At 35.0% G+C, this 20,128-nt stretch overlaps 1 protein-coding gene across 6 annotated transcripts in view; it reads left to right on the top strand.

The window, feature by feature from the left end:
• The window catches only part of LOC106156716 (coronin-2B), a 34,514-nt gene extending 14,404 nt beyond the window's left edge, over positions 1 to 20,110 (top strand). For 3 of the 6 annotated variants that reach the window (XM_013532123.3, XM_013532130.3, XM_013532138.3), the window contains exons 9-17: positions 2,704 to 2,800; positions 3,060 to 3,175; positions 3,575 to 3,688; positions 4,932 to 4,988; positions 10,698 to 10,891; positions 11,247 to 11,409; positions 12,478 to 12,741; positions 13,043 to 13,129; positions 17,126 to 20,110. In XM_013532123.3, coding sequence (XP_013387577.2) covers positions 2,704 to 2,800; positions 3,060 to 3,175; positions 3,575 to 3,688; positions 4,932 to 4,988; positions 10,698 to 10,891; positions 11,247 to 11,409; positions 12,478 to 12,741; positions 13,043 to 13,129; positions 17,126 to 17,290 — 1,257 coding nt within the window. In that variant the 3' untranslated portion in view covers positions 17,291 to 20,110. The remainder of the gene's footprint in view (positions 1 to 2,703; positions 2,801 to 3,059; positions 3,176 to 3,574; positions 3,689 to 4,931; positions 4,989 to 10,697; positions 10,892 to 11,246; positions 11,410 to 12,477; positions 12,742 to 13,042; positions 13,130 to 17,125) is intronic. The other 3 variants (XM_087006857.1, XM_087006858.1, XM_087006859.1) reach the window with 3 other exon arrangements.
• The last annotated feature ends 18 nt before the right edge of the window (positions 20,111 to 20,128 follow it).

Genomic DNA, 20,128 nt, shown 5'->3' with positions numbered 1-20,128 from the left:
TATGTTGGTGAGAATTTTGGTCATTGAAAGATTTCATCTTGGAATACTTGGATGTCATTTGGACTGGAAGTTTTCTGAGCTTACTTGTGGTCAGTGGGGTGGAAACTGACATCCTAAAGGACACTGCCTCATTTATACTATAGATTTTGTACTGAGGACAGGTTATTTTTATGTACAGACACAGATGTGTCTGTACATATTGCCATCACCTGCGTCTGTCGTCGCCGTCGCCGTCGCCGTCGCCGATCATGTCGCCGTGCACTTTCAGCGTTAACACCATAAGTGGAAGACAGTTTTACTTTTTGGCTTTATATTTACAGAGCTGATGAATATTCATAAAACGCAGGTCAAGTTCGAAAATCAGCATGATCGGGCCTTTATTGTAGAATTTATGCTGTTTTTTTTTACTTTTCAGCATATATGCAACACTGTTAACACATTTCAAGGAAAACTGATAGGCCTGTTGTCATGAAACTCACAGGAGTAATCAATCTTACTAAAACACAGGTCAAGTTCGAAAATCGGCATGATCGGACCATTATTTTATAAGTTATGCTGTTTTTTCACTTTTCAGCATATATGCAAAACTGTTAACACATTTCAAGGAAAACCCATAGGCCTGTTGTCATGAAACTCACAGGAGTAATCAATCTTACTAAAACGCAGGTCAAGTTCGAAAATCAGCATAATCGGACCATTATTTTATAAGTTATGCTGTTTTTTCACATTTCCTCAGATTCAATTCTTAGGCATGTTAACAGTCTCTTTATTTAATTAATAAGATACGTAAAAGTGTTTGTTTAACATTTCCTGCATCTTTACAACATTGTTAGTTGATTACGTAAAAATGATGGTAAACCTGTAATCGTGTATTGTGTAATAAGGTGTCAAAAATGGAAATAAACTCATATCATTGCAGTTTGTAAGATTCAATCATTCACTATGTTCAGAAACTCAGAATGGAGGAAATTGGACATTTGACACTGTTCTATTGATATTTTTCCCATCTCATCAATTTTCTTAGTTGATCATATAAAAATGGCAGTAAACTGTTAATTTTGTTTTATGTTAAAAAAGTGTTAGAAATGGAAATAAACCCATTTCAGAGGAGTGCTGTCTTGTTTCACATTTCCTCAGATTCAATTTTTAGGCATGTTAACAGTTTCATTATTTAATTAATAAGATAAGTAAAAGTGTTTGTTTGACATTTCCTGCATCTTTTCAACATTGTTAGTTGATTTTGTAAAACTGATGGTAAACTTGTTATCGTGTATTGTGTAATAAAGTTTCAAAAATGGAAATAAACTCATATCATTACAGTTTGTAAGATTCAATCATTCACTATGTTCAGAAACTCAGAATGGAGGAAATTGGACATTTGACACTGTTCTATTGATATTTTTCCCATCTCATCAATTTTCTTAGTTGATCATATAAAAATGGCAGTAAACTGTTAATTTTGTTTTATGTTAAAAAAGTGTTAAAAATGAAAAAAAAAAAAAAACATTTCAGAACAGTGCTGTCTTGTTTACATTTTGGCATTTTCAAGTTGTGACTTTGAAGTTCCATGGGCCTGAAGACCTTTGCTAGTCACATTTTCTGAATATCCATAATACTAATATTTTATTATTAAAAATTGATGGTCATTATGCTGTAAAACATTATGTAATATTGCATCAAAATTTGGAAAAAAAATATTTTGGGCACTGCTTCCATGATGACCATTTAAGAAAAATCATGTCACTTACTGTTCTCAAACTTACAGGAAAGAAACATGGGACTTAAATACAGCTTCAGTAGGCAATGCAGTCTGTTTGGTAATTTTTTCTGCTAGTTAAACAGTTTTTTTTGTGAAAATTTAATTTTTCACATATTGGCATTTTCAAGGTGTGACTTTGAAGTTCCATGGGCTTGAAGACCCATGCTAGTCACATTTTCTGAAAATGATACGTATATTTTATTATTAAAAATTGACGGTCATTATGCTGTTAACCATTATGTAATATTGCATCAGAATAGAAGAAAACACAATTTTGGGTGCTGCTGCCATGATGACCATTATGGGAAAACCATGTTACTGATGATTGCCAAACGTTCAAAAAAGAAATACAGGACTAAAATGCAGCCTGAGTTGGAAAAGCAGTCTAATTGGCTTCTTTTTCTGGAAGTTATACATTTTCAAAGTGTGAACATGGGCCTGAAGCCTTATGCTTGTTACACATTTTACTTACATTGGTATTACCTGTTGAGCATAATTAAAATTTGATGTTGAATTTGCAGTTTAACATAATGTACTTTTGCATCAGAATTGACAGTAGCCTATTTTGTGCATAGTTATTTCCTGCTTTTTGTCTGTACATTTGACAGCTTTGCTGCCTTGTTAGTCTATATTTCAGACTGTTATATGTAAATATATATTTTTTAATGCTTTCAGTTTCATCACCTTCTGTTATTTCAATCTTTTAAACCAGGCTTAGCATTTTTTTTTCTTATATGTAACAATGTTTTATGCGAAAACTACATCCAGATTTTCATACTATACTGATGAACTTTATGATCATGCTATACCATTTTATTTATCCATCTAGTTGATCGGTTAAATAATCTATTTAATGAACTATCTATCTGTTTTTCTGTCTGACTGTAAGTTTCTCTTTGCCAAAAAAAATTGTATTTGAGTAAATTATGTCTGTCATTTCCCAGGGAGATGGCAACATTAGATATTTTGAGATCAGTGATGAAGCTCCACACATCCACTACTTAAACCAGTACATGTCTCCACATCCACAGAGGGGTATAGGTAAGGGCCACTTATTCTGGCACTCTCAGGGCCACATTAAGCTGGTGTTGGGCCCTGTATAATATAATATAAACATTATCCTCATCCATAGGCCCATAATAATAATAATGTACCATTATGGGCCTATGGATGAGGATAATGGAGATTTGTTTCTACTAATGTCTAAACTCAGGATATTTAATGCTGAGAAAATATGTGGTTTTTGGAGTACTAAGAGTTTCCCTTTTTTTTAATTTCCTGTTAATTATTCATATTTCAGGTGTAATGCCAAAGAGAGGCCTAGACATAGCCAAACATGAGATAGCTAGATTCTATAAGCTCCACTCGTCAGCCAGAGGTGTCTGTGAACCTTTGTCTATGATTGTTCCTAGAAAGGTAAGGAGACATTTATCTTAATGTGTGCCAATTCATGAATCACATCTAGCTATCTGTCTATCCATCCCCCCCTCCCTCTCATATTATATACATTTTTAGCATAATTGTAGATGTGATATTTCGGTGTATTAAGATCAGATTTATATGTAACCAAATGCCTATTTTTTGAGGTAATGTCTGATATGCTTTTATTGATCTGCTATCAGCTGTCTATTTCAAAAGGCATAAAGCAAAGCATGGAATGCTGAAGAAGTTAAGATTGATGGTTAAGTAGATGGCAAGGTCTATTTTTGTTAAACTTTGGACGAAAAGTTATAAAAGTGCTGTATCCTTAAATGAAATTGTATAAATAGATTTACACCTGTTTATGAAAAATAATGGTATATTTTTTATCTGTAGTCTGACTCCTTCCAAGCAGACGTGTATCCACCGACTCCCAGCAGCACTCCATCTTTGACAGCAGATGAGTGGATCAGTGGGCAGAGTAGAGAACCAATCCTTGTCTCTCTAAAGGTAGTTTTCCATGCCAACTAGATATGCTAAGCTGCATTTACACTGGTCAAACTGGCCCTAATCTGGCACAAGCTACAAGTGCTCTAACTGAAGACGTCAGTTAGCTTGCATGTACAACATAACTTTTAAAGTTTTTCAGTTCAGTAAGGTTCATTTGGTGACTTTATTTGAACTTTCACCAGTTTAAGAAAAATGTTTTGAGAGTAGAGTGGGAAATAACAATACAGCCTGTTTTGTACATGCCTCTAAACAGACTACCCACTCCTCTACACGCTATCTTAAATGACTGCTACAAATAAACTGCTTGTCTATATAATGTGTGAAGAATAGAATTTTAGTGCTTTTTGCATACTAAAAAAAAAAGAGACAAATCTTAATTTATTTACTCTAAATTCCCACCAGTTTGTTTTGTTTAAATGCAGCTTGCGTATATTAGTGTGTGGATTCCATTTTATATATAGCTAGCAGCAAAAATAGCTTACCTGATTAGTAGACATATGCAGTGAAGATGGTGCATAGATTATGTAATGATCAAATGAGAAAGTGATATCTACTGGAACAAAAATAACCTGAGAAGTGACGTCTAACTGGCTACAGAATTGGGACTATTCATTTGTTTGATTCACCACCAGATGGCATCCTTGAGTGCAACAAGCCCCAGGAGAGATCTGTAATGAGGCTGGAGTAAGCCTAGTCATCATTTGTATTTTTTCCAATTGGTATCTTTTTCTTATGCTTTCATGGAACAAATTAAGCACGAGGAAATTCAGAACATCTACCTCTTAATCCATGCTTGGTTGTATGTTCAGTTCTAAGTAGTGAATTGTAATTTTCTCTCAACCAATATAGTTTCTCTTCTTCTGGTATGTAAAACTATCTTTCAAGTTATATGTGCTGATTATACAAACCTTTCTGAATTTGACTTTATTTTAACGGTGTTGTCAGAAATGTTTGATATGGGGCAAGCAGGGATCCAAAGCCATGAAAATAAAACATTTTGCAACATAAACATATTCCAACTGTTATGATACTGGTTTGAAAGAATTACTAAAACTTATGAAACAGTTTGAATTCTAATTTTAAAAGAAAATATTGAAAATGTCACTGTATCCAGCACTAGACGGTGTACAGTTCTACTTGCCTCGTACAGAACATCTTCTGTATCTCCTGTCGCTTTTACTGCATCATACTTGTGCAGCATGCTTAAATTATGATTGTTTCATCTTTTTGTGCTTTTGTGAAGGATGGCCACGTCTCCAATAATCCTGTGATTACCACTGCCAAAGCTGTTCAGAAAAAGGTAATCTTTATCTCATGCCTCTTGCTTAAGTGTACATGTATGCATGGTAGATCATGATCTTAAGTGTTATATACTATAATGCCCTTCAATCATTAGATTGGTTTGTTGAGGAATGTTGTCACATTCAGATCAAAATATGGGATTTGTATTTATAGCTAGAGCAACGTACAACACTTCCTTACTTTTAAGATTAAAGGTACTCTCCACAGGGCCACGGTACAAACCCCCCTCCCCCAATTTTCTGTGGGAAAATGAGGCAATGCATGTGATGCAGATGTCACTCTTTTAAAAATATTAGTACTGAATTAAAAACGGAACAAAACATCAAATCCGAGTACAGGGACTGTCAGGTCATGTAATTTGAGAGTAAGTGAAAATTGCTCTTTACCCACAAAAAAAATTATTTTGGCAGGTAAATCCCACAGAGAGGACTTTTAAGGAACCAGTTTGTGTGCTGTGTGACTCAAAGAAAAATTTTAACCAAAACTTTATAACTTAATGACTAAGATTAAGCCAGGTTATGTAGTGAATATGAAATCAGGTAGCTTATTTACTTAAAGTCGATATTCATTTTGAGTGAAACAAATCTTAGGATAATGATAAGAAATTATGTTATTAATATTAAAGTAATTTGAATCTACTTCAAAATGGCTAAAGTCATGTGAAATCCTTACTTTAGTGGTTAAGGTGTAATATGTGTGAATCCATAGCATAGCTAGAAGTGAAGCTGCCTTAGGTAACAACTAGAAGTCACGTTGCAAAGAGACATCAAATTTACACAATACAGTTATTTTAGGTTAACAGCACACCTTTTTGAAACCACAAAGGAAAATGATTTTTTTCTAATTTCCTTGCATTTTTCTTAGAATTTTGGGCTCCTGTATCACAAAAAGTCTGCAATTATTTGGTTCAGCCTAGACTGCTAAGTTCAAATAGCTTGCTATGTCAAGGTGACTTTGCAACATTTGTTTTAGGGCATTTCACTAACAGTTAGACTGCTTAGATTAGTTGTCTTCTAATTGCAAGCTAAATACCATGGTTAGCACAGTAAGACCTGAAATGCTTATGATCAATCAATGTGATTGACTCTGAATATATCATTTCAAGCATTTTCTATTCAAAAGTTTTGCATTTTCTCTTGTTTGCTGTGTTTCAGTGGCCAGTTAAGCTTTAGCCTACTAAGGCAAAAAAAAAAAAGTGACATCAACTGCATCTCATGTTCATTGTGAAATGCAAAGTATGAATTCTGTTGACCTAATTAATGCACACTAACTCCACATGGATTCTTGCTGAATGCAACCAGTTTAAGCCCCAAAACTGACTTCAGAATTTTTGTGATACAGGACCCTAGCTAGTTATTTTTATGTCCTTTGATGTCATGTTTTTAGATAGATAGCTCAGGTGTGTTTATTTATTAATTGAAAACCTCTTTTTCACATAACCTTGATAAAGTTATGCTGAAAAAAATTTGGCAGAAGGTTTGATAGTTGGTCTGGGCTATGTCAGATCTAAGACTGCATTCCCACAGATTTAGATCAATCCATCTGGATCGACTTAACTCCCTGGGGGTTCATGCTAAATTGCTGTCAGCCGAGCGCACACAGAAGTTAATTATCCCTTAACAGCTTTTAGTGGGCGGGACAGAAATTTAAGCCGACTAAGCTGACAGTAATCTAGTGAGACTCCCCACGGGGATAGATAGATCTAAAATCTGTGGAAATGCAGTCTAAGACATGACAAAATATGTGCACAGTGTTATTTATTTAGTTTTCTGTTTACATCTTTATCATACTCTGTTGTTTATGAGTTTCTATTGTGTTTGTCCATTCTGAAGGTATGTAACACAGAAAATGTCGTGCCATCAGAGGGTTCTGATTGTTCCCCTATGAAGAGGGATACTGGTTCTGCCTCCACAGTACAGCGTAGACTCCACCCAAATCGTTATCTTACAGTTCCCCAATCCACTAATCCAACCACGGAAACGAAACACAGTGATAGCAGACCAACTTCTACATCTTTTAAGAATTTAAAAGCAAATGAAAAAAAGCAAGAGATCAGAGCAGTTCCTGTAAAGAAATCACATATTCCAGAGCTCACACCACTGAAGCATACACACTCATGGCCTACATTTTCCCATGTCCAGTCAGAGATCCAAAAGGTCGAGACTGAAATCCAAGCCATTCATTGCCACAGTCAGGATCTATTTGCACCTAGAAAAAACAACTCTGTGTCCATGAAGTCACCATCCAGAGGCAAACCTATTAGTCCAGGCCTTCAAACCTCCCCTTCCACGTCAGCTTCCCTAACATCCCTGTCCACACACAGGTGTCCCAAAACTCCCCATGGCCACAAATCTCATCCACACAAAACACATATCCGAATTCAAAGCCGAGGATTAGTTGTCAACAATTTGGAGTCCAGATCATCTCGGCCTAGTAACATAGCAAGGAGAAAGTCACCTAAAAGAAAAGAGAAGGTAGCACATAGATGTTTAAGTGTATTTTGTGCATCATCATCATCATCATATATCACTTGGAGGTGGGGCATGCTGGCATTTGGGGCAAGCAGATCTGGGACCTGTTTTGCAAAAAAAATAAAAAATAAAAAATAATAATTAAATAAATAATAATAATAATAATAATAATAATAATAATAAATACAGACTATTTAGGTGGATAGCAGTCGTAAGTGTTAAGTTTTAGTTGCTGAGCATTTGCAAACATATCAATTGACATACCCAAATGTTCAATTATCATTTTTGAGAGCAAACTCCATTGTCAAAAGACAGGGCAAATTCATTCATGAAAACCAAGAAAATATATCTTAAAGATACTTGATACTTGAGAATATATCTTAAAGATAACTTGGATGAATATGTACTTGAGGCATGTTATGAAAGGAGCCCCAGGTGGTACAGACACAACTGTATGATTTTGTAAGTGAGCACCAATGGTTCCCATTTCACTGCTTTGGCAGAGTAAGCTAGAGTTTGGAGATACCAGAGACCCAAATTACAGCTACCTTATGAAACTTATAGTTGACAATGTGCTGTTTGATTACTCTCTACCAGAGTCCAGCTACCAAGGTGAAGATGTCACATTTGTGCAAAAAATTCTTGCAGTAAAAGGAAATGTGCACATAATATGCAGATAATTGTCTGTGAATAATTTAGGTGGGAGATCTTCTGCATCTCTGGTGAGGAATACTTTTGGGTCTCCTCACATCGACTGTTTTGTTTGGAGAGAGAGAGAGAGAATAAGATACCTTCAAGACAGGGACAGGGAATTGTGCATAAGCATGAGGGCATTGTAATCTGCTACTTAGGTATCTATTTTCCTAGAGAACTTAGAGTGCTGACAGCATTCAACGTATGGACCAAATTCTGTGCCCATTACAAAGCATTATAGCATTTTAAAACACTTGCGCGGTTCAAGTAAGACATGAAATTGACTTTTGGTCACATTTTCTGATAGAGATTGGAAATGAGTTCCTAGTGGTAAATAAAGGCTGAATTCCAACAAAAGTGCAAATAAAATGTCAACTTAATTATTTTATAGTATGTGTACGTACCTTAGAAATAAACCATGATGAGATGGAACCACACTACCTGGTAAGATGCTGGTTGTGATCATAGAAAATAAGAAAAAAATAAGTCAGAAAAGGGATTGATAGACAAGGAAAAGGAATGACATTTAAAGGGAAAAAATATGTTATTGATGAAAGCTTCTTTTGTAAGCTGAATATTAACAGACGGCAGCACCATTTCAAAATGCATTAACTATGATTTTTGAAATGATATAACAAAAAAAAAAGGACTGAAGTTATTTATCTTATAGTAGGAACAAAGGATTATTATGTAGCCTTATGTTACAACCAGACATGAGCTTTTTCTGTGGAAAAGCGGAATTCCACGTTTTTAATTCAATTCTGATGGTTCCCGAAATTTGTCAGGGTTAGGTGTTGGGTCCCATGATAAATGTTCACAGTTTTTTTTTCTGGAAACCTAGGCTCATGTCTGTCTTTTACATTTTGGCAAAGTTATAGACAAATTGTATTGCCAATATAGCTTCCATGTGCCTTTTACAACTGTTGTTCATCTCTTCAAAATTAGCAGAGATTTCAAATAATCATATGGATAGAGGTCTTACTGCAGCACTGTAGTCAAGATGTAACATCAAATTTTAATTGTGTATATGAGAATATTGATTTTTTTTTTATGATCATGGATAATAGTTGTGGTATAGAAAAAGTATTTAATAATTTTGAGCTTTTAAAAATTCTATATTGCATAAACAGTACAATATGCTTGACTTTTACATATTTTGACTTTATGGTACTTGCATGTGCTTACTTTAAAGTAAAGTAAAAAATAGTCATGATAAAGAATGTTTGATGTGCAGCCAGGAAACATGAATCTTATGTTAAGCATGATTTTTAGCACAAGTTATGATTGTTGGGGTCCTTTTTGCATGCCATATACATGAAATCACAGTTACAATTTTTTTCATTTTTTGTGAAAATTTAAGGAAAAATGGTGTTTCAATTCACTTTCATTTTATCTCTCTATCAAATCTATATCAGAAATAAGGGGACACATGTTATAATGGCATGGCAATCTTTCCAAGGCCCAGCCCCTTATCACATTCAGTGGTACAGTTAACTAAACTGATCCACTTTGAGAAATTAACATGTAATTATGCTACAGGGGGTTTACTAATTTTCACAAGTTCTCCACAAGTTGCTTTCTGCTGTTTAGTCAATAAATCAGCCACGTCAAAGAGGTGCTTTTTGGGTGACTCTGTTGTATTCTAAACTTGGATGTGAATAGAGCCCAATATGCCATTTCAGGCCTACCCGACTTGACACCGAATGATCCCGAATTCACCGGTAGATCCGACCACACTACCCACTTTCAAGGTGTGCGTCAGTTTGCATTTCACAGTATCATACCCTAGAACAAATTTTGAGATGAGATGAACTACTTTCAAACCCCACTGAGAATCATCACTATCACATAGCATATTAGGCAAGAGTGGTGTCGTGTCTGATGCTTTGAAGCGCGTACTGATACACACCTTGAAAATGGGTATTATAGCCCGATCTACCGGTGAATAGGGGATCATTTGGTGCTGAGTCTGGTAGTTGGGTAGACCTGCATTTCAAAACTGCACACATTTCAAAAAGGGGAAATAGGCATGAATCTTACATATTATTGTCTTTTTTGTTCATGGGTTTCATAGGTTCAGGAATTTAGATTGCATATCTGTCCATAATAGACAAGGCATAAATTGACTTATATAGGTTTTATATTGGATATTATTATGGATTCTCTTATTACTTTTTTTATTAAGAACTGGTTTATATTAAAGAATAGGGTGGAGGATCTTCATTGTAAATCGAATCAAATCTAGAATCTTCAGATTATATTTTATAGCTGGCAATAGTATGAACATTACCAAACTTATGAATTCGATTCTGATCAGTGTGATTTTGTAACTTCAAAATTGCAATATATTGGAAAAAAATTGAGGACATGTCATCATCTTATCAAGGCAGCTGGTTTCAGTGAATTTTTCACATTGGGCATTACACTTACACTTAATTGCACAAGAACTGGATTTCACTATAATATTGCCCATTATTGTTGTTGTTTATCTACAATTTTATATATAATTGATAAATAAGCCTTGATACCTGTTTGTCTTCCAGGATGGAAACATCAGTCACACCCCAGTGATCACTACCTACAAGGCCACAAAAGGCCAGACTCCAGATTACACCACTCTAGCATGGAAGGACAAAGGACAGAACCAAGTGCCAGCGAATAAACTGCCCAATTCTGTCAGGAATATTCAGAGGCTCAGTGAGAGTGTGAAAAATACAGGCAGTGGGGACCATATGAAGTAAGATTCCTTTTTAGCGAGGGTAGAAGGGTTTTGATTTTGAAGTGTTGCTATCCTCTTCTTGAATGAAATGCAGTTAACAAAATGTGTTGAGTGCAAACTGGTGTGCCTAGTTGACATTCTGTTCTTCCAGTATCTGTTCACATTTCTACTCATAAGTTCTCTTATTTTGCGCTGCTTAAGCAGCACAAAGATATGAACCTTTACTTTTTCAAGAAATGTCTAATATACATGATCTTCCTAAGGCAAGTTTGAAATTCAATGAGCTAAATTCACTCATGCAGATATTTAACGTTATCGTATGTGGTTGGAAATGCTAAGCTAAGTGCACATAAGTACACCGTTGTCATTGTAGTGAAGACAAGATCAGGCTGTTAGAGGATGAAGAGAAGCTGATCATGTCTCAGACACTGCTGCCCTCTACAGATGATTCTAGAACTCTGGCTAAGAAGACGTGGATGTCAACCCCATCTCCCATAGACTTGCCTGCTAATCAGATCCCTAACACAAATCCAGAGGTGAGTGCTATCTGAGCATTTTAAGATTTTTTCCTAAGTCCAAAGGTAAGATGGTAGTGGTAGTTGTAGAAGTAGTCCATATGGTAGTAATTGAAATGCTCTGAACTTCATATTTTAATTTCCCATAAAGCATCATGAAATTCAGTGGCATTTCATTTACTTCTACTACATATTAGCTCTGGTTTTAGTGTGATGATTAAATGTTTAGTGCACACTATTATTTACAACACAATGTTTGTCCCAGAGGTCTCATTTGAGCATACATTAGGTCAGAATATATAAGGAACAAATGATGAATATCTGCACACATTTGGCCCTACTTTTATATTGATTTTTGTGCACTGAGTAAGATAGGGAGCCTGGTAGTGTTTGCCTCACTAAGGAGCTGTAGGCTGAGCATGTTTAGTGCTCATTGTGCATTCACACTGCCCTGTTTAGACTGGGACCAGGCGATGCAAGTGCATTCACATCATGTCATGGATAAAGAACACTATAGAATCTAGGTGGCATTCACCACTTGAAAGCTTTTACATGCACATGGGAATGCAGTTTCTCCATATGTTAGAAAAATGAACTAAAACACACACACACACACACACACACTTATATATATTGTGAATTTCTGTGACATTTTACATGATACTAACTGTACATTTTGTCTCTGCCCAATGCACATACAATATTTGTAAAATAAATTGAACTCAGCTTTATATTTTTATTTCTTAAAAAATTTTATGTGAAATATAATTAAATTTTACTTAAAACTACTTCAGTGGTATATATGATCATTGCACATACTACACATTACAAATGACAAAAGCACACTAATAAAACTATAGCTGGGAATAATAGAAATCTGCACTTAGTCTAGTGAATAATGTCTCATATATCTGTTGTTTTCAGTTTTTTCATCTGTTGTATGGTATATGTTTATAGCATGATGTATGTGCTATGTATCATTTTGTTATGTTTGCATATTAATGTTTTACTACAATGTCACTTACTGCATGCATCATGTCCAGTCTGTTATGTTTCCCCTGCATGGTGTCGGAATTTTTTTTTTTTCAGTCACCAAGAAGTCCAAAGTCATCAGCTCAGGCTTACATGACATTAGACAGCATAGAGATAATAGACACCACTCCTCCTATATTACCACAAAGTACTGTAACCAAACTAACCAGAGATGCAGAGCAGAGCGATCCATCCCTAGAACTTGTTAAGCCTTCTTCTCTGGGTTTGTCCAGAGCAAAACCTCCCACCTTAACAAAATTACCTACTCTGTCTGTAAAACCAACTAGTTCTACTAAATCTTCAGGGAGTAGAGACTCTGAAGTAAGTATTAGACTAACATTACTTGTCATTTTTATAGAAGTTAGATGGGCTAGCTCTTTTAGACATGAAAATGGTAATGGTGCATGTTAAGCTGTTGCTTATATAATTTGATATCTATATTGTACGGTGTTGTTGGTATGGGATTTCAGCATTTTTTATACCATAGATGCTTTTGTATGTGCTTATCATTGTCATATTAAAGACAGAATCATTACTATCATTAGTATTTTTATTATAATTTTACATTTTCCATTATATTTTGCATGTGTTGCTATGGGTGTTGTCTGTTTTCTTCTTATAGAATATCCATGTTGTTAAAGTATGGTCTCCAGGTAGTGACACTCCATCTAGTGGCATACCTAATGGCCTACCAAAGACCGACCCGGAGGTAAGAATACCATATATATAGCATGCCTCGTATCTACTGTGCTTTTATGTAGCATGATGCCATCTTACTCTTATTGTTACTTGTACAAAGTAATGGCAAGTTGGAAAGGAGTATAACATTTAGATTCATTAGTACATATTTTTATCTGTTAAGAGGTGATGCACTTACAAAGATTCTGTATGGAAATTGGTCATGTTATCATTGCAGCTGAACCCTAACCCACAATGCTGGCCTAAGTCACCACTAAGCATTGCCAGTATCATACGAACTGGTGATCTGTACCATATGGCCACACCTCATGATGAAATGGTTGGATTTTTGTGGATTTTTTTTTTCTGTAGATTTCCTATCTGCTTTGTTGCCCAATATTGTCACTCTTCATCTGTAAAGTTCCTGGTCTGGCAGTGAAAGATGTTGTTTGTATGCCAGCATTCAGCACCTCATATGGTAGCAGGGCTGTTTCCTCCCCAGGGAGGTGAGAACTTCAACAGCCAGTTTGCATTGGGGCAAAAAAAAAAAAAAAAAAAAAAAAAATGCCAGGCATACTGTAAACCAGACTAAGATGTCATGTTATGAGGCATGAAGAGCCAGACTTGACTTTACTTCTTTTGTACACCAGGTGCCTGTTCCACAAAAGGACTTTGATTTTTAGGCTTGACTAAACTTCTGGAACCCCATTATCCTCAGATTGTCCCATTGTAACTGTTTTTGACAGATTTTGATAGACTATTTAGTACCACCAGCCTGTTCGCTGGCGGTACTCATGGTTTTAGTCCCGACCCGTATCGTATGGCTCCACCGGATCCTGGGCTCTGTGAGCTCTGCCAGCTCCGCAGGGTGGCGTGGGATACAAGTCACCGTTACCGCTTGCATGGGCCTGTGTGCCCATCTCTTGGATTTAGGTCACATATAATCTCAACTTGAACCCCCTGTTTTTTTGTCTCGGTGCATTTGCCTGGGCGTGACGCTCGTTGAAATGCACCCTTGTCAATTTTTTTGAAAAGTCAATGCTATATTTATCCCAACTGAAGGAATTATGGGGAAAATTAGTATAGGATAGAAGTCTGACTGAAAGTCATATCTGAGGATTCCAAATATGCTCTTGGATTTGACCTTTGACCTTTATTTCAAGGTGAAATGGGCCAAAATTTTCAAAAAAAGGGATTTTTTTACAAAAAATAAATTATTTGTGCTGATATTCAGAAACTACACAGACCTAACCTATAATATTATTGGCAGGTGTTACCCTTCAGGTTATCTTTCATCTGCGGAGTTTGGGGTCAATCGGTGCATTTTCATGGGAGCAACGGCCATTAGATGACGAAACATAAAACTCTCTCTAATTCTGGAACAGTTAATGCTAGAGACCTCTTTTTTTTTGCATTTGATAGAGTATGTCAAGCTAACACTGGGGGTGGTCTCCGTCTTTTTGTTTTCCATATGGTTTACGAGTTATGATGTGTCAAAAAGTACAATGTGGTGGTGAAAGTAAAATGTACAATACGGTAATATGTAAAAATTTTTGAACGTCTGGAATACATAACATAAGGCTTGGCGAGGCAGACAACTTCTGGTCAAAAATGACATTATTTTATGAAATTTGAATATCTGGAACTTCTGAGCACCTCCCATTTCAAGAATTTCAACCAAAATGACTTTTTCTTTATTTCAATTAATTTCTTTTGTAGGAAATTTATGGCACATTACTGTAACTCCAAAACTGTAACATTTAGCCCCTTATATCTCCAAAACTAGAAGAGATAGGTCCAATTTTGGAGATTTAAAGGCCAGAAAACATGCAAAGTGCAGTTCATCATAAAAACTAGGTCAAAGGTTACTATTGGACTAGAATAGAAGGCCATATACTGTGACATTGAAATTGACCTTTGGCCTACTTTTTCACCTTGTACTGAACTTTGCATATTTTCCTGCCCCTCATATCTTCAAAACTAGAAGAGATATGCCCAGTGTTACCCCTAGGTTTTCTCTTTTGTCAGCATATATGCAACACTGACAACACATTGGCCTAATAGGCCTATTGTCTAGAAAATCACAGGAGTGATCAGTGTTAGGAAAATATAGGTCAATTCGAAAATCTGCTTGATTGTACCATTTTTAATTATATTTTTTTCGCATTTTTTGCATATTTTGAGAACTCTTCTTGATTGCATTTTATAGAGCTTGTCAAGCACAAGACTGGTGGTGGTGTCCCTTTTTTGGGAGGGTTTCCATACGGACGTGCTTACTCCAGCTGGTGGTACAATATCCGGAGGTGGTATCGCCTCTCTGATCCTCTAGCTAAACCACTGTGATTAAGAATCAGTGTCAAGACAACTCATTTTTGCTGTTAACGTTTTTTTAACTGAAAAATATTCAAAGAAGTAGCCCATAAAAATTTTTGAGCAAGGCTCAGCCTGCAAGGATTCTACATATGCTAAGCAAAGAGTAATTTTCAACTGCAATTCTTTTCTGAAACAGGTCTGAGTAAAGTCACACGCACACAGCAATCACAGCTGATTAGTACCCTGTCAAAATGAATGCTCTCTTATTTTTTTTATTTTTGGAAGGTTACCCTTCTCATTTCTATTATAAACTCAGATAATTAGACGGTATAATTTTGTTTTGAAGTATTGTATTAGAAGTTCTCACATTTCATATTCGAAATCTGAGTTGATAAGCATAATATACAGTTGTCTAAGCTGCATGAAATAAATGCCAAGTCCTTGTTCACAAAATTCCAGGGGTTTTAGAAAATTAGAGAATTAAAGAAGCATTGTCACCTTCTGTGTTCCACCCAAAAAAAATTGAAAGAGCCTAAAGGCTAACACAATTACAGTAAGACCATTTATATGTTAACAGGGTACTGATCTAATGCATTTAACATAAATGTGAGTGCCTGTCACAATAACACACATCTCACCCTAGCATTTTTCTTTTTTTACCTCTGGTGCAGCCAGAGGTCTGAAGGCCCTAGATTTCACTGTCTTCTGACATTTTGAAAACTGGGGCCATTTCCCCCAAGGTTCAAATAGGCCCAGCCCTTAAGCTTGTTAATGTTATACATTGTTTAGCTCTGTACTGAATACAAAAATGAAGATAGAAGAGCTAGACTACAAATTCTACAATTAATAAATTTTATTATTAGTGGAAATGAATGGTGATGTTTATAAACTTTTCCTTTCATTTCCATAGGTATTTATAAAAATTTGAATTTTGACTTTACTTTAAAGAATATTAAAATGCATTTTGGCAATGATAAGAAACTATGCCACATCCTGGAGAACATTTTATTTCCATTAGAAACTATAAATGATCTTTACAGTAATATCTGAATTGATACAAAAAAATCATCTTATTTGTAAGTATAGATTTGATGGTAAAGAAAATAAACCAAGGCAAAAATGCATGTTATATTTATTTATGCTAAACAAAATTCTGAAGTTCACATAGTGAAGGTTTATTCAGTGACATTGAATGTGTAAATAAGATCCACATAGTTTTTCTTTCTTATCTAAGATCTTTTAAATTTAATAATTCTGACAACTTGTGAGTAGAAGATAGTTTCATCTTTAGGTTTAAGGCATTGTGAGATATAAATTTGTTGTGAATACTGTTCTATTTGTATAATTAAATATCAGAATAGAGGAAAAAGACTTAAAACCATTAAGTATTTGAATTGGTAAAAAACATTATTGACATATCTATATGTTGAACATTATCTTCAATGAATATGTCACTGACATAATGAAATAGTAGAGAGAATATGGTCACCATTACATTTATTTCTGAAGTTTATTTGGTCTTTTCACAATTGTATTCATGGTATATACCTCTCAGTCTCAAGGCTTTAATTTATTTATTATTATTATTATTATTATTAATTAATTTTTTTTTTGGGGGGGGGTGAGGTCATAAAAAAAGACTTGATTTTGTAATTTTTTTTTTTTTACTGGAAATTATTAGCTTTAGTTAATTTATTTTTCCCACCCTTTTCAGTTGAGGCGAGCCTACTTCCAGCAACTGGAGGAGATCAGGAGTCTGAAGCAAGAAGTGGGACTGAAGGACAAACGAATCCGTCAGCTTGAAGATGAACTTCGCAAGTGTAAAAGTGAAACTTGCAATGGGCAGTTGGAAGAACAAGTATCTGAAAGTTCATGTTAAAGATGTCTACTTGTAAACTGACCAGTAATGACCAATATGACTGATCAATATAAAGGATCTTTACTGTGCTGGGTGTTTGAAAAACTGCTATGGAAATGCTTTACTGTAACAGCGGTAGTGTGAAATCTTGAGAGAGTATTGCAGTGTGCAAAGTTGTCATTGTTTATTCCTGATGTGTTTAGCCTGTTCATATCATTGTGACAGGAAAGCATAAGGCTAACTGCATGTAAATTGTTCAGCAGGCTTAAGTATTTATGCATATGTCATTGAATAAGGCATAACTCAGCATGAACATAACCACAGTTAAAGTTGGTCGGATTTTGTCAGAACATATCAGCTTGGTTTTGCTAGAAAGGAAATTGTTTTGAGGAAGAAATGTTTTGATCTGATAAGTATGTGAAAGCAAGTTTTTGCTTTTTCTCAGTTGTTCTCATTGGCTATTATATACTTGCAAGGCAGCAAATAGCATTTTTAATTTGGATCAACACAATCTAAACAATTAATTGCCCACTGGTTATCATAACAACAGATAATTGTTGAAGTAAAATTTGTTTGATTAAAGATTCAGAGCATTAAGTCTGTGTCATATCACACCCTAAGTTTCAGAGCAATGTACTGAGCATTTGACATGAAGCCACGCCCTGTGTACTGACCATGTGACACAAGCCACACCCTGTGTACTAACCATGTGACATAAAGCCACACCCCACAGACCATGTGACACAAACCCCTACCATTTGCTCTTACAGCATGACTAAACCATCATCCATTTATTTTACTAAGGGGGTGGGGCAAGGATTAGCTTTTTTGCCTCATTTCACTCAGCATCCTTGCATATATATAAAATAATGAAGCACACTCGTGAAATACATTTCTCGTTTCAAGCCATTTTAGAAGGGAATTAGGGAAATTTTCAAAGCTGGAAGGCATATTCCAGCTGTGCCCCAGCAGTGCTGCTCCGTAAAAAAAAAGACCTTCCCTGTAGTGGACGGAAATGATGCATGTTTGATCATTTTTCACAGTTCTTACTGGCTGCCTTAAATAGAAAAGGTGATTTTGCTGTTAACTCTGAAACAAAACTGTCCCCAGAGAGCTGTCCAGCCATCATTTGGATGGCCAATTGGCCTCCAAAGACAGCTGGACAGTTTACAATATTTTTGGGGAATGAATAGTTGGTTTGTCTTGGTTGGATAGGACTCCCTGTAAATTGATGACAAAATTACAGATTCACACTTTGCACTCCCTGTACACTAAAATCCTGGGGAAACCCTTGCTCTGAAACTTGGGTTACTTTTTTCAACAATATAGATCATTATGGGTATTATTATACCATGTCTTGCCTATTTATTAATTTGAATCAGGGTAACACTTATTTAAGTTTTATTTAATTTTACAAAACTATGGTATAGGCTGTAGTGGATCGTTAAATTCTCATGATTGCTACATTAGAAAGTGCCTAGTCTTTACCAAATTTTGAAAAACTTTTCATCATATTAGATCTGTTGTAGACACCAGTTGTAAACAGATGTGTCTAGCTTTAATGTGTTCAATATTTTTAATATTTAGATTATTTTAACATATACATTTTAAAGTGAATCTTTTGTTAGAGATATGCACTCCTTAATTTTTTTTTTTTTTTTTTTTTTGCAATTGCTTTGAAAAAGGGAAAATATGACAGATCATATATATTTATATGAATACATATTTAATAATAACTAAAGATAACATATAAAAAGATCACAAGTGATAATTTTAAGCCAGGCTGTTAAAATATAGTGATGTGTAAATCTCAACTGGACAGTACAAAAAAAAAAGGTAGAGAAATCTTTATAGTCACATTAACTAGTTCAGTGTTGCCCTCTCTGAGGAAATAGAATTATTTGGATAATAGTATTTAATACTTCAGGTACAATAAAGTCAATTATCTTGCCTTTAAAATACCACTTAAATTAGTTTACATCATGATGTCATGTCAGATTCAAAATCTTACCAGCGTCCTTTAAAAGGGTGTATCATTTAAAATACATATATTGACAGAGAATAGTTTATTTACATTTTAACAATTTTTAGTTGTCATCAGTGTTTTTTTAGTCAATGTTATCTGAAATGTTGGATCTCAAATTTTAATATTTATGTCAGTAATATATAAGCTAGTATTACAATTTTGTCAGTATCATTTTGCAGCAACAGAATCTGTCAAGCCTTTTCCTAAAATATTGATACAAATATTTATATGGGGAGTTATGTAATTATGTACAGTAAATGTCTTGCCTATTTGTTCATCTGTAAGAGGCTTGGCTTATGTCAATTTATTTATATATATGAACTTTGGATAATATGTATGATATTAGGGTAAAAATCACTGTTCATCCTTGACTTATTACTAGTCAACATGCAAGTAGTTCTTTCATTCAGAAATTGTCAGGTTATTTACATCTCATAATTATGTCAAACTGAGTTTTTTCCTCTATAACTAAGAAAACCATCAAGGGGTTGTTCACAGCCATTCACTATTTAAATGTCAAACCCAACTTGCTCAAATGTATCACCAGGTGTAGTTTGTAGGTGATAGCATGGCCTACTTAGTAAAATAAAGGAACAAGGGGGTAGTCCGTTTTCACACACGGATTCAATTTAGAAACTTTGAGGAAGGTAATTTAGCAAATCTGACATAGTAGTGGTGGCATTCAGGTTTTGTCAATCTTGCTGTGTCAGGTATTTAAAGATTACATCAAAATTTGCAATTTTTTTGTCCAATGCAAAAGATGAAAAGTAACCCAATTGCAGTGTACCAAGTAAAATAAAATTTTCTTTGCTTTATTTTGCATTCTTTTCACT

This window comes from Lingula anatina, chromosome 2, assembly GCF_051362555.1.
Source record: "Lingula anatina isolate TDL-2025a chromosome 2, LinAna3.0, whole genome shotgun sequence".
Classification (NCBI taxonomy): domain Eukaryota; kingdom Metazoa; phylum Brachiopoda; class Lingulata; order Lingulida; family Lingulidae; genus Lingula; species Lingula anatina.
The sequence above is the reverse complement of the archived record's forward strand: the minus strand, read 5'-3'. Positions and strand labels throughout refer to the sequence as shown.